At 42.9% G+C, this 13,896-nt stretch overlaps 2 protein-coding genes across 3 annotated transcripts in view; both read right to left on the bottom strand.

Moving 5' to 3' along the window:
- Positions 1-13,896, bottom strand: part of ppil2 (peptidylprolyl isomerase (cyclophilin)-like 2) — a 34,871-nt gene that overhangs the window by 7,415 nt on the left and 13,560 nt on the right. Inside the window, exons 11-14 of the mRNA XM_027162865.2 lie at positions 8,641-8,716; positions 7,542-7,648; positions 3,789-3,878; positions 3,258-3,291 (exon numbers count right to left, since the gene is read on the bottom strand). Coding sequence (XP_027018666.2) covers positions 3,258-3,291; positions 3,789-3,878; positions 7,542-7,648; positions 8,641-8,716 — 307 coding nt within the window. The remainder of the gene's footprint in view (positions 1-3,257; positions 3,292-3,788; positions 3,879-7,541; positions 7,649-8,640; positions 8,717-13,896) is intronic.
- On the bottom strand, positions 9,160-13,721 carry LOC125145512 (RING-type E3 ubiquitin-protein ligase PPIL2-like). 2 transcript variants are annotated; one of them, XM_047818631.1, is made up of 3 exons: positions 13,569-13,721; positions 12,476-12,636; positions 9,160-9,518 (listed from the first exon to the last, which is right to left on the bottom strand). In XM_047818631.1, exons 1-3 carry the CDS (start codon positions 13,585-13,587, stop codon positions 9,381-9,383), a joined length of 318 nt encoding a protein of 105 aa, XP_047674587.1. In that variant the 5' UTR covers positions 13,588-13,721; the 3' UTR covers positions 9,160-9,380. The 2 variants fall into 2 exon arrangements, with proteins under 2 accessions (XP_047674587.1, XP_047674586.1); XM_047818630.1 differs by having other exon boundaries at positions 9,160-9,514.

The following is a 13,896-nucleotide window of genomic DNA, read 5'->3' as shown; positions in this document are numbered from 1 at the left end:
GCGGATTAATTAACTCGTCATGCAGCCTAATCAAACACTCCGCAGGAGGGCCAGCTCTCAGCAAGACACGGTGTGTGTGTGTGTGTGTGTGTGTGTGTGTGTGTGTGTGTGTGCGCGCACGTGTTAGAGAGAGACAGAGAAAGGCCACACATCCATGCTTCTAACCCTGTAACTCTGCACCTAAATCACTAAACTATCCAAGACTTCTGCAACACACTTACTTCACCATAAACTCCTCAACACATTGTGACCTTTGATTATTCCTTCCCTAATAAATCCAATAATGTCCTAATAAAGAAGCTGAACTGAGACCAGGCTCTTGTCGCACTCTTGACACCACGCTGAGCCGTGCTTACCGCTCACACATCCAACGCTGCGTGCCCTAGTAAACATTACCCCGTTGATATTTCTACATAATTTATGGCCTGGTTGACATTTCCTTCCCTCAATATGCCACGGAGTTAATTAAAAAAAAAAAGGAAAGGAAAAAAATTCTAGGAAGTGGCTGAAATTCCCTGTGCAAATCAAACAAGCCAAGAAAACAATCTGGAGCAAAGCTCTCGCACGCTGTCGGTTACATAACCGAATAAACGCAGACATGTGAGAGGGTGATAATGTGCTCTGTTGTGTTGTTACATCTGTTCTGAGTTCCTCTTATTCAGAGATGGCTCACAGAAGAGGGACGAGTTTGATATGGAAGTGTACGTGTGATGTACGACGGCTTAAGCGACCGTGGCTGATCGGCTCGTCTGTCCGCACGACTGGTCATGGAAAGAAAAGAAAAAAGAAAACGACAACAAAGAGAAACAAAAACAAAAACACAGAGCCACAATCCACACATTAGCTGAGGGATTTTTGTATCTTTTTTCACAATTTATGCATAATGAACCCTCCTATGGAATCCAAATCCGAAACGAGTCCCAGGAAATACGTAGACGAGTCCCAGACAAGTCCCAGACAAATCCGAGACGAGTCCTGGACAGTTCGTAGACGAGTCCCGGACAATTCGTAGACGAGTCCTAGACAAATTTGAGAGAGACTAATCCCGGACAAATCTGAAACGAGTCCCGGACAAATCCGAGACATGTCTGAGACAAGACCAGGTAAGGATTAGGTGAGACTTGTCTTATGGAGATTGAGAGTTAAATACAATGAGTGACTGATGCCAACTATATGCCAATCTCTCATTGCACCAATTATAGTGCTTTCTTTCAGCTGAGGAATTCTCTACATGCATAAAGACAACACAAACATTTACGTTACTCTATTCAAGCAGCGGGGACTCCTAACAAGTCAAGGTGACCCGTCATGCATCATCTGCTAACTTGCCTGTGTGTGTGCGCATTTGTGTGCTTCCAATGTGTGGACAAGTTCTTTTATCATGGTTTTATTATATATATATTTATATATTTATTTATTTAGAGACGTTTCTTTTATAGATAAAAGAAAAAAGGAAATAATTGGCTGCATTAATAAATATGTAGATAGAAGCTTCTCACCAGGATTGCAAAACAATGTCAAATGTGTGTGTATGTGTGTGTGTGTGTGTGTGTGTGAGAGAGAGAGAGAGAGACAGAGAGAGAGCGAGAGAGAGAGAATGAGGCCTACAACGAAAGCTGCACTGATGCATCTGGTATAATTACGGAATGATTAAACAATCACAATTTTATTAAGTAAAATTCCAAATTATCAAACATTCATCTCTCCATCCATCCATCCCACTTATCTACACAGGGTCACAAGGAGCCTGGACTGTATCCCAGGAGACTCTGGGCACAAGGCGGGGGTGGCAGCCTGCATCAGGGTGCCAATTCATTACAGAGCGCGCGCGCACACACACACACACACACACACACACACACACACACACACACACACACACACACACACACACACACACACAGTACAGACAATTTAAAGATGCCAATCAGACAACACCACATGTCTTTGGACTAGGTGGAAAACAGAGTACCAGGAGGCAGCGCGCACGCACAGACAAACAGACAGACACACAGACAGACAGACACACAGACAGACAGACACACAGACAGACAGACACACAGACAGACAGACAGACACACAGACAGACAGACAGACACACAGACACCATAGTTTTCAAAATCCCAGATGTACCTCTGTACAGTGAGTTTTGTTTTTGACATCAGTAGAGTTATAAAAAAAAACCCTTTTACGAACCTTTGATAGTGTGACATTTATATATAATTCTAGTGGAATATATTCAGCATCAGGAGGAAAAAAAAACCCCGTGCAGCAGCTCTAGTGAACGTGTGAAACTCTCACTTACAGCAGCATGTGTTCACAAAAAGTGCGAGAGTACACATACTCTAATATAGACAGAAGAACAAAAAAAAAAAATAAGAATAGTAATATTCACCAGCTAACATTTCAGACTCGATCTGGTTTCATTTCTCTTTCTTCTATCTGATGCATTTTTAATGCTGCTCAATCTATATATAGTGCCGGTTTTCTGAGCCTGCGCTTCTGCATTCTGTCTGTGATTAAAGCTTAAGCACTGTAACATCCCTCCTTTATTGCACGGTCATGGACAAGATGCAATTTTTACAGCCTCTTGAAAGAGTCCTAGAATTAGCGCAGTGCTCCACACACTCAACACCTTGAAATCCTTCCTGACTCGGAGGCAAGGTGTAATTAAATAGGCTTTTAATCTTCCGCTATCTTTAAATGTTTAGTCAGCAGCCACTTCATCACCTTGCTAAATAAATCTCGAGCAACGAAACGCATCATAATTGATCCGTGAACAGAAAAGCCCGAGTCATTATCAGTCACACACACGGTTACAAGAGCTTGACTACAAATAGAAAGATACTTCCCCTTGCATGGGGAGCCAATACTTTTGCAAGTACCTACTAACACCTACAATGAACGATATATTGAGATCGATCCCATGTGAATGTTGTAGAGATTTATTTTTAATGCTTAAAATGCTCACACTCATACCTTAAAGGTGACTTTCCAAAAATATCTGCACCCCGGACGGTATTTTGGGCTATGATCTTCACCCATACACTACAAGCTGCCTGAGGATTTTTGGAAGACGGACAGTTTCTCAAACCGTCTGTTCCGCTCGCAGCAGATTTTATATCGGTGCCACTTCCGTGCGCAGAGATATCTGCTCAGAACTGGTACTGTTGTGGACCTTTCTTTTAAATTCTTTAAAAAAATGCGACTATCGAAGAGATCGGTGAACGTGTACGAGTACAGTAACGCGTCATTACCTGTACCGGTGCCTGTCGGGTCTCCACCTTGAATCTAGAAAACAGAACGTTATCATTTCAGATGATGGATAAATATTCCAAAAGCAATATTCTTCTACCGAACGCGTCGGGGATTATAATCTGAACGGATCAGTCTAAATAACCTGATGCTAAATATTGCATGCTGAGTTCAGACCTTTCTATTTTCTGGACTGTAGGAGATGTTTTGACCTTTTATCATCTTCTCTATAGCTTTTTTTTTTTTTTTGTCCGTACTGTAAATCCAATACATAATGAAAAACAAATTAGCATGTAGATTAAATCGTTTAATTTTTTATAGTTTTCTTTAATGCTTTAGACCACAGCACTGATTAAGCTGCCACATTTGGTCCCATGAGCGAGGCCGAAGTAAAATGCAAAGAAAAGAACAACACTGTGGTAACTACATAACGTCAACGTGTCTAACGTTAAAGTTTTCCATGCGTCCTCAAGACGCCGAACCCGACGATACGTTAAACGATCGTGTGACTTGATTTCAGCTCAACTGCTTACCATGAAGTTTCTAATGGAGCGGTGAAAGATGGTTCCATCGTAGTAGCCTTTCTTACACAGCTTTATAAAGTTCTCACCAGCTTTAGGAACCTGAAAGAAGAAACATCAGAGCTTTAGCGAAAACCTTACAGATCCTAGCGTTCAGAATTGGATTGTTTTTCGACTTGATAACCGACCCTTGACTAAAACTATCCTCTTATCTCGCCTTGGCAAGTTTAACTAGAAACTCAGAAATTGGATTTCTGATATCTTGAGTTTTGAAGGTGGGAGTTAATTCTAAACTTGGAAATTCATTTTCTGGGCCTTAGCCACAGGAAGAGATGTGGCATAGGATCTGATATGACATACAAGTTTCAGCCTGTCCATAAATCAATCAATCAATCAATCAAATCAATCAATCGATTCCTAACACATTCAAAAACCTTGAGCAGCAACAGTGAAAATGCTCTGGAGATTTTTTTTTTTTTACCGTTTGCTCCACATTACTCTAGAATCCCCTTAAAATCCACAATCAAGCTGAGTTTTCAGCGATTGCCACCGCCACCCAGCAGCTCCCGACTACATGTTACTGTCTAATAGAAAAAAAGTGGTGTTGTTTTTTTTCCAACAACTCCTTCCTCCAAGAAAGACAAAATACTGGGAGGAAAACATTGCTGTGATTGACAGGGGAAAGAGAGTATGATGTTTGTAATGTCCCTCCCACTCAGAGCTCGGTTTTGGAAGGCTGTGGCATTGACTGGATTTAAACTCTGCCATCTTAATTATTTAAAGGCAGGGTCTCAGATTTTTGAGAAATGCTTCAGAAAACCGAGTCGGCCCGATAATAAACAAAAATCACAACAAACGTGTAGCCAACGAGCAGAAAAGGGCGGGGCTTGTCGATATGGGTGGAGAGAGTGTTCAGTGCGCATGTGTGACGTTAGCAGAAAGCGGTTTTAACATCGACATGGAGGATAAAAACAAAGAAAGAAAGCGAAGAAAGGCTTACGATAAGGCAAGAAGTAGGACGTGTTAATATAGGATCAGCTTTCCAGCGCTGGAGAGAACTGAAGGAGCAGGAAGTTGGCCACATATTCACAGGTTGGAGTTTCCCGAGTCAATAACTCCTGAGCTAAACGCTGTTACTACACAAATAACACCTCTTTTCTATCGTAGTGATGTAGAGAGGCAGCTACAACCGCGTTTTGTGTAGTAACAGCGTTTAGCTCAGGAGTTATCGACTCGGGAAACTCCGACCTGTGAATATGTGGCCGACTTTACTTAAGACGCCGAGGCGCTTTTTTCCTTCTCGATAGGTGAGTAATGTTGGTTTTGCTTTGTTACACAGAACTAATATATGCCTTTGTCCTTTACATGATTATGCTTGTGTGTCATTTTTGCTTGTTTGTTTATCTACAATCGTATTGTTCTTCCCTTCAGCTATGATAAAGACACGTTTCTTTCCATTAGTTGCCTGGGTTACGAATGTATGTGTGGGCGGAGCTTATTTAACGAAGTGGAGTTAATGAGACGATGCAAGGTGAAATTGGAACACCTGATACTGTTACATGATTGGCTGTTACCGTGTCACTCCCTACGTTGCTAGGTTACCTGAGAGCGAATGCCTTTGTTAATGGAACCAAACTTGCTTCGCAACCTCTGTTTTCTTCCGACGAAGAATAAAAAAAATATCGAACGTTTTATCGAACACATTTTTTATTGTTATCGATCACATGTCTATCACGATACATATCGTTATCATTTTATCGCCCAGCCCTACAACAGTGCTCAAGAATATTCAGTCTATTTGGTTTTAAAAACAGCTACGAAACGTCATCGAGAGTCACGAGTCAGACGACAAGCCTTCACTTCCACAACTACAACTTTCCTACAACTCTCTAAGCAACTCCGTGATCCTGTTTAAGGGCTTTTTCTAGACAGTAAAGTCAGAGTAAATCGACGGTGCTGCGCAAAAGCATGACAGAATAAAGACAAACTACTATCGAAGAACACACTATATAAAAGGCTGGAAACCAGTTGGGAATGAATTCAGAATCACTCCATTTTCTTTCTGTTCTTAACCATAAAACGAGTCATTTAAATGGTTATACAGATCCAGGTATGACGAGTTCTTCGTTTCTACATCTGCTTCTCTGTCTATTTTTAATCGACAGTTAATAAAATGTGCTTTACACCTAAGAACAGCTGGTCACAGAGCGGATTTCAATTGAAAGTTTGCACGCCATAAAACAGGGTCGAAAGAGCTACGAGTTAAAATCTTCCTGTAATGCAACCAATCAACAAACCAACTAACAATAAAAAGCTGGATTTTTTTTTTTTAATTCTGTCTAATTAGTTTGCGGTCTTTAATAAGAAAGTGAACAGGAACTACACGCTTGCTCACAGACTTGAATCAGAAGTAGAAATCGGTGGAAAAGACAAAAGGTTGGAGCTAAGAGTCAAAAATAAGCACAGAGCCGCGGATAGAAAAGCCGTGTGGTCAGAGGAGTGGAGGTGGACCTGGGGGAGGAGTAAAGGGGACAAAAACAAGGAAGGGAGGATCAAAAGGAGAGGGAGAGAGAGAGAGCGAGAGAGAGAGGATGGACGATTTCTTATCGCTTATTTTCTATAAGCTGATTTGACAAGAAAGCAGCCAATGAAAAGAGGTGAAAACACCGCCTAGTTACTGCAGCCAAGACTGCAGAGGGCTGTCTCTATGCCTGCCAATGCCTGCCAGGCAGCTTTACCTCAGCCACGGAAACACACACACACACACACACACACACACAGGGTTGAGCTTGTTTTCATAATCAGACAGGAAGCAGACAGACAGACTGACAGAAAAAGGAAATAAGATCGCTTGTATGTTCTGGTGTGATAACATAAATCTCTCTCATATACACACACAATGCTTTGAGTGCTACCGAGTGTGTGTGTGTGTGTGTGTGTTAGAAAAACTTAAGCGTGTGCTGTTACAGGTAAATAATCGGTGTGAGATTATGTGATGTCATAAGCTAGTGTGTTTTTTTTTTTTTCCATCTCAATCACAACATGATATCGGTGATGACGGACCTTTATTTATAAAAACCTAAAGCATAAATATTTCCAGCTCTGTTACAAAGTGCTGATACTGGAGACTCCTTCCAACAATGTCTTATTTGACATCATAACTCCTTATGATGAGGTTACCGTGTACACGTATGTGAGACGTTTTCAATAGTTCAGCAATTTTTAAACAATTCAATAGTGTCGTCTTCTAGTTTATTCAACAAAATAAATTAAGCATGTCAGGCCTTTATTGTCAGGCCTTTATTTATTTATTTTTTCCAATCACAAACAAAAAAAATAAACTGACCAACCAGAACTGAGAATTCAGGAGCAACGTGCTGTCTTCATCACACTTGCTTTTTTTTTTTAGACATATCCATTCCAGTCATTACTTTATGGCTATAAAGGTTGTGTATAATCTACACACTATGCCACAGACCACTGCAGTCGTGTTCAGAGCAAGGACGTGTGGAGCGTAACTCCTCTGAGGAGCTTTAGACTTAGGCATAAATTATACATGAAATGATCAGAAGGATGTATGAAAGAGAGAGAGAGAGAGAGAGAGAGAGAGAGAGAGAGAGAGAGTCAGACAGGCTGAAAGAGGGAGAGAGAGAGAGAGAGAGAGAGAGCGAGAGAGAGAGGCAGCAAGCTGGTCAGAACTAACTGCTTTTAGTGTGTGTGTGTGTGTGTGTGTGTGTGTGTGTGTGTGTGTGTGTGTGTGTGTACCTTATCACAGTGCAGCTCAAGGTTCAGGTCTCCTTTGTTGGTATGAAGGCGAACATAGCCTTTCTTCTTCACATACTGGTAGCGCACCGTGTCATCCGCAATGGCATCTAAACACACATGAGATAAAACAGGAATTTCTTCAGTCAAACAGACAGACACACAGACAGACAGACAGGTGGACACACAGACAGACAGACAGGCAGACAGACAGACAGGCAGACAGACAGGCAGAAACGTGGACACAGACAGACAGACAGACAGACAGACAGGCGGACACACAGACAGACAGACAGGCGGACACAGACAGACAGACGGACACAGACAGACAGACAGGCGGACACAGACAGACAGACAGGCGGACACAGACAGACAGACAGGCGGACACAGACAGACAGACAGGCAGACAGACAGGCAGGCAGGCAGACAGACAGACAGGCAGGCAGGCAGACAGACAGACAGGCAGGCAGGCAGACAGACAGACAGACAGGCAGACACAGACAGACAGACAGACAGACAGACAGACAGGTGGACACAGACAGACAGACAGACAGGTGGACACAGACAGACAGACAGACAGGTGGACACAGACAGACAGACAGACAGGTGGACACAGACAGACACTAATTCAGACATAAAACCCACAAAATGACCTTGCCAAAGCTGAGAACCACTGAGTTTATGTGACTGTTAAATCAAACAAAGCTAAACTATTCATACAGCAGTTAGGGCCAATCTTTATTCTCACACAAATATACAGTAGTAATAACTGTCAGTCATCACACCATCACCTGCACCCAGGTAACACACCGCCGTGGCGTTTTACATGTCTTCACTGTGATAAATACACAAGAGACAGTATTTCTGTAAACATATCAGTATTTGGGTTTAATGACTCTCAGGCTTGTGGTGTGTGTGAACCACAGGATTCTGGGCTGTTTAGGTGAAAACACAGCTTGTTCTTACTGGGGATGTCATTTGTATAAACAGCCTCCAAATTAATGTAGGTAGGTTGTTTTCTGTCAGAAGATGATATCTATGATTATATGAAGAGGGGAAATAAGGAGAATTTAGTGTGTGTGTGTGTGTGTGTGTGGGGTACCTGCTACATGTGCTGTGGCTGGAGTCATAGCAGTGGAGGTGAAAGAGGCAGAGACTCGACCTGTGGAGTAATGAGCCTAAAACAAAGCGCACACACACACACACACACACACACACACACACACACACACACACACACACACAATTACGAGTCTAAAAAAAGAAAGACTAAGTCTAACAGCAGGTATGAAGGAATGAAGGAAGGAATGAAGGAAGTGTGTAGGATGTTATGAACATGACAACACAAAAAGAATTCAATACAATATGTACAGTGTCATGGTCCACTTTCCTGGGTCCAAACCTGAGGTGGTCTTCAGCTGATACGCTTCACCCAGCATGGCTGCAACGAGTGTGTATGTGTTACTGCAGGCTTGCTGTCAGTTTGAGCGTTCTCAGCACCCCCTTGTCTCGAGGCGTATGAGGAATTATTATTATTATTATTATTATTATTATTATTATTATTATTATTATTATTCTTGTTTGTATTCCACTTTTTTTTAATCCCGCTTGATACCTTGTGCTTGATTTCTTTACTGCTTTCAAATTGTCGCCTTTCAAGCCATATATTTTATACTGCAATAACCATGAAAATAAAAACGGGGGTGGGGTGTGTGTGTGTGTGTGTGTTAGTGGTGATAATACGCCTGTGTGAGTGTGAGATGTCTTCATTTAACTTTAATTCCTTCCCTGTTAATAACGCATCCGTGTTTCTTGGGTCTGAACAGCAGAACTGTGTGTTCTTTACATCCCGGTTCCGTGGAAAAATGCCGTGCCACGGAAACCTGCTTCGCTCGAGGATTTGCTTGTCCACTGCGGATGGAGGTGGAAACAAACTCGAGCCTGCCAGTCAGCATTAGACCCTGAGCTCTCTCTCTCTCTCTCTCACACACACACACACACACACACACACACACACACACACACACACACACACACACACACACACACACACACACACACACACACACACACAGAGCATCACATGCTGAGAAACAACAGTAGGTGCACTTGTTACCACTTCATTTCCACGACGGCTCTATATTTTTTCTCCATATTAGGTTACAGTCTTTTTTAGCACAATCGCTCACATCGAGGCCGTTTCCGAACGAGAGCAGCAACTGGGTGAAATGGCTGAGCTTGCAGAGTTAATCTAGCTAAAAGAATGTGGGCAGATGTGCCAGAACTGGAGCTAATCTAAAAGTGAGGGAAACAAGGCTGATGTACTGCACCCACACACACACACCCCCTCCACACACACACACACACACACACACACACACACACACACACACACACGTTACACACTCCGCAGTACAGATCATGATGAGTCATGTTTGGGCCACGTCATGCTTCTGAAATACAGTGTGTCTTTTGCACGGTGTCACTTTTAGACATGACATGACAGAGCCTGATGTATCAAACTCTCACTGCCTTCATCTCCTCATCCACTGGTAGAGAAAGAGAAAGTGTGTGTGTGTATGCAAATTAGGATAGGTGCTATCTTCTGCACTGGTTTCTGTGCGATGGTGGTGGTGTCCAAAAAGCAGGATTCACCTTAGAATTTGCACACACACACACACGGGCGTGCACACATGCACGCTCGCATGCACACACACTTACTTTAGACAACAGCAGTGTCTGTAAAAGTTTCAGTAAATCCCAGTCCTGATGTAAAGATTAAAAAAAAAAGACCGTCACACTCCGTGCGGTTCTGACTTGGAACGCGGGATTGGTATCAGACACCTGCGATCAGGCACCTGCGATCAGGCACCTGTGTTTGTTATGACGTCTTTCTCAAACTAACAAACAGACGTGCTTCATCCTGGTGCTGTGTGTACAGAGTAAAATTAAAAACTGCAAGTAAAATCTGGACTCAAGTCATTACACGGTTATAAAAAAAATTAAAGGTTTCAGGGGGAAAAAAAAAGCGTGGTGTTTTGTATTTGATTTACATTTGAGGTGAATGTTGTTGAAGTTGCTTACTCGATTGTTTTCCTGTCTGCTTTGTTCCCTTTTATAAAAGTAAGAAATGTATTTATTTATTTATTAAAGAACGGCAAGTCACTTTTTTATTATCGGTTTTGAGCCGTTAGGGAAGTTTCGAGAAGTTTAATGTTGTAGGAGGTAATAAAATGTTAGTTCCTGTCATTCTGTTATGATATGGTAAGAAAACAACACTATAAGAATAGGATAAGGACACAGTAAGTACCAATACGTATAGAGATAATAATACGGTAGGAATAGCATAAAAAACGGGAAGAATATTAAAGAATGATAAATACAAGGAGAGATACCAGGAGAAATACTAGATACAAGTAGAGATACTAGGAGACGGTGCCGGTACTGACACCATTGTGTGTGTTGATCGAGAAGAACTCCATTTGTATTAGATCTAAAATATGAAAAGGTAACAGATCCCTGAAGCGCTGCAAACCTTCATCATCCGCTCGACCAACCCGCTCTCGTCTACTCAGACGAGTTAATATATAAACCGAGAGAGAAAGAGCGAGAGAGGGTGTGTGTGTGTGTGTGTGTGTGAGGGGTAAGAGAGGGAGGGAGTGTGTGTGTGTGTGAGTGTGAGTGTGAGAGAGAGAGAGAGAGAGAGAGAGAGAGAGAGAGGGAGTATGCGATAGAGAGTGAGAGTTGTGGTGTTTTTCCTCTCTGTCTTTCTCTCGTCGCTCTGCGCAGCGTGTCTCTCTCTCCTTTGTAGCTCTCTCTCTCTCTCTCGCTCTCTCTCTCCTTTTCTCTCTCTCGCCTCTCTTTCTCGCTTTCTCCTGCTCTCTCCATCTCGTGTGCGTGTTTTCTGTCTTTTTTCTTCTCTCGCCGATAACATCTAGCTCTCTGTGTGGTTTCGTTTGTGTTTTTGCTCTCTTTTTTCTTCCTCTCTTCTGCTTTGTTTGTTTTCTTTCTGTGCTTTCTAGCTTCTCGCTTTCGCTCTCTTTTCCTTCCTCTCCGTTTCTCGCTCTCTCTCTCTCTGGCTCTCTCTCTCTCCGCTCTCTCTCTCGCTCCTTTCACATCTCTCTCGCCTTTTCCCTCTCTCTCTCTCTCTCTCTCCGCTCTCTCCTTCCTTCTCTCTCTTTCTCTCTCTCTATCTCTCTAGCGAGCGTGCGTTCTGAGAGAAGAGTGGAGCGAGAGAGAGCGTGTTTGAGAGCGCGCGTTGAGAGAGAGAGAGAGCGAGTGAGCGAGCAGTAGTGTGGTGAAAGAGGCGTGATCGAGATAGAGATGGTGGTAGAGAGATCGGTTTTAGAGAGAAGCGATGAGCTGTGCGCAGAGCGTCGAGAGCGCGCGCTGTGTGTCTCTGTGCACTATCGCGCGTCGTAGAGTGCTATCTTTCTTATTTTTTCTCTCTTATCTATCTCTCTCCATATCTATCTCCTTCCTCTCTCTCAAGTCTCTCCTTTGACGGTACGTCTTGCTCAATTCAGTGCATCTCACTAGTCGTCTATCTCGCTTCTCTCTGTAACTTGCTCTCGGCTCCTTTCTCTCTCGTCGCTGTTGTTTCATGTTCTTTTGCGAGTTCTCTCCTCCTCGTGTGTGTCTCTACGCAATTCTCTCTCTCTCTCTCTTTCCCGGTCGTTTTCCCGTCTTTCTTCTTTGTTTCTCATCTCTCTCTCTCTTCTCTCGTGCTCTCTCTAGAGACTGGACGATGAGCGTGTGAGAGAGAGAGGAGAGAGAGCTCGCGAGAGAGGAGAGAGAATGGTTGTTGGGTGTGGGGACCCACACCAAAGACAAAAAGATGAGCGTGTGAGAGAGAGAGAGAGAGAGAGAGAAATGAAAGATCGATTTACTAAGAAAAGTCACAGACTGCCTGTGGGCTTTGGGCTCAGTGAACTCACTGCATTGAATTTGTCGGTCTTCTTGGCCTCGGGCTCCTTCATGGTAGAAGCCAGCAGCTCATCGCCCTTATACTCCTTATAGAGCTCGGCCAGAGTCTCACGTGTCTCCAGGTTTGTGCTCTTCAGGTGATACGCCGGGTCCTGCTTGGCTTTCTCCTCGTCTAGAGCACAGACAGACAGACAGACAGAAGAACAAACGTAGCATGAACACACACTCTCTCTCTCACACAGACACACACACTGCAGATTAAACACATAGAAGCAAATGTGGGGCATAAAATAGAGTTTAGGTGTCAGAGTATAGGGGCAGCTATAATACAATGCCCCTGGAGCAGGCAGGGTTAAGGGCCTTGATTATTGCCCAACAGTGGTGGCACTGGGGGCTTAAACCCAGACCTTCTGATCAACAACCCAGAGTTTTAACCTCTTGAGCCACCACCGGCTGCTCTTCTACATGACGAATAAAAAACACAAGAGAAGTGACAGAGAGTCTGACTCGTAATCCAAAGGTTGTGGGTTCGAGTCTCTTGAATTCTGAGTATGGGTTACCGTACTTAGCCGTATGTCCCGTCACTTTTCTTTTTTTTTAGCTTTAAGGGAAAATGATCATTAAAGTTATGATTCATTATGTGGTGAAAATCTGTTAGTTTTTTTTTTTCTCTTAAACATTAATCTACGGCGTCGGCACAGAACGTGAAGTGTTGCTATGGACGACGTATTCTGACCGATCGGGGTGAAGAATTCGGCTGCGGTGTGGTTTTATAAACTGTAGTAAAGTTATGCAAATTTGTCCTAGAGATGATTTTCAGGAATCAGGAAGGACGCTCGAGCTACAGTTACATCATCGTGCTGCGTCACTTCTCCTCACATCAAGCGGGGAGAAAAAAAAAGTCTGTTTAGAAACGAAAGCCAATAAGAAGCAGGCTGAGAGAATCAAAAACAACCAGCCTGAGAAAAAGATCTACGAACGTACCAGACGACATTTTCTAAATAAAGCCGACTTCTGTTATGTCTGGTTTTTTAACATCCCAGAGATTCACAGATCGTCGCCGCATTATAGCCCTCGTGTGCGTTATGGACTCGCGACACTCACCTGGATCCAAAACTTTCATGTTGTTTTTCACATGGAAGAAATTTGAGACGTTGAATTTATCCAAATTGGTTGGGTCCTGCAGGAGGACATAAAAAGAAAAAGACAAAAAAAAAACAGTAAGTAAAATGGTAGATCTGTACAGGTTTTGTGCTGGACGACGACGACTTGGCTACGGTTCTGACATGTGTTGATGACTTAAGATTAGCGCCTTGATTTAGTTACAAATAAAAACACTAAATGTGAAGCGAATTTCACGAATATCATGAAACAAACACATACACACACAAACACACACAGCATATATAAATACATATTTATTAGCTGATGA

Source organism: Tachysurus fulvidraco, chromosome 9, assembly GCF_022655615.1.
Source record: "Tachysurus fulvidraco isolate hzauxx_2018 chromosome 9, HZAU_PFXX_2.0, whole genome shotgun sequence".
Taxonomy (NCBI): Eukaryota; Metazoa; Chordata; class Actinopteri; order Siluriformes; family Bagridae; genus Tachysurus; species Tachysurus fulvidraco.
This window is presented reverse-complemented; position numbering and strand designations above follow the sequence as displayed.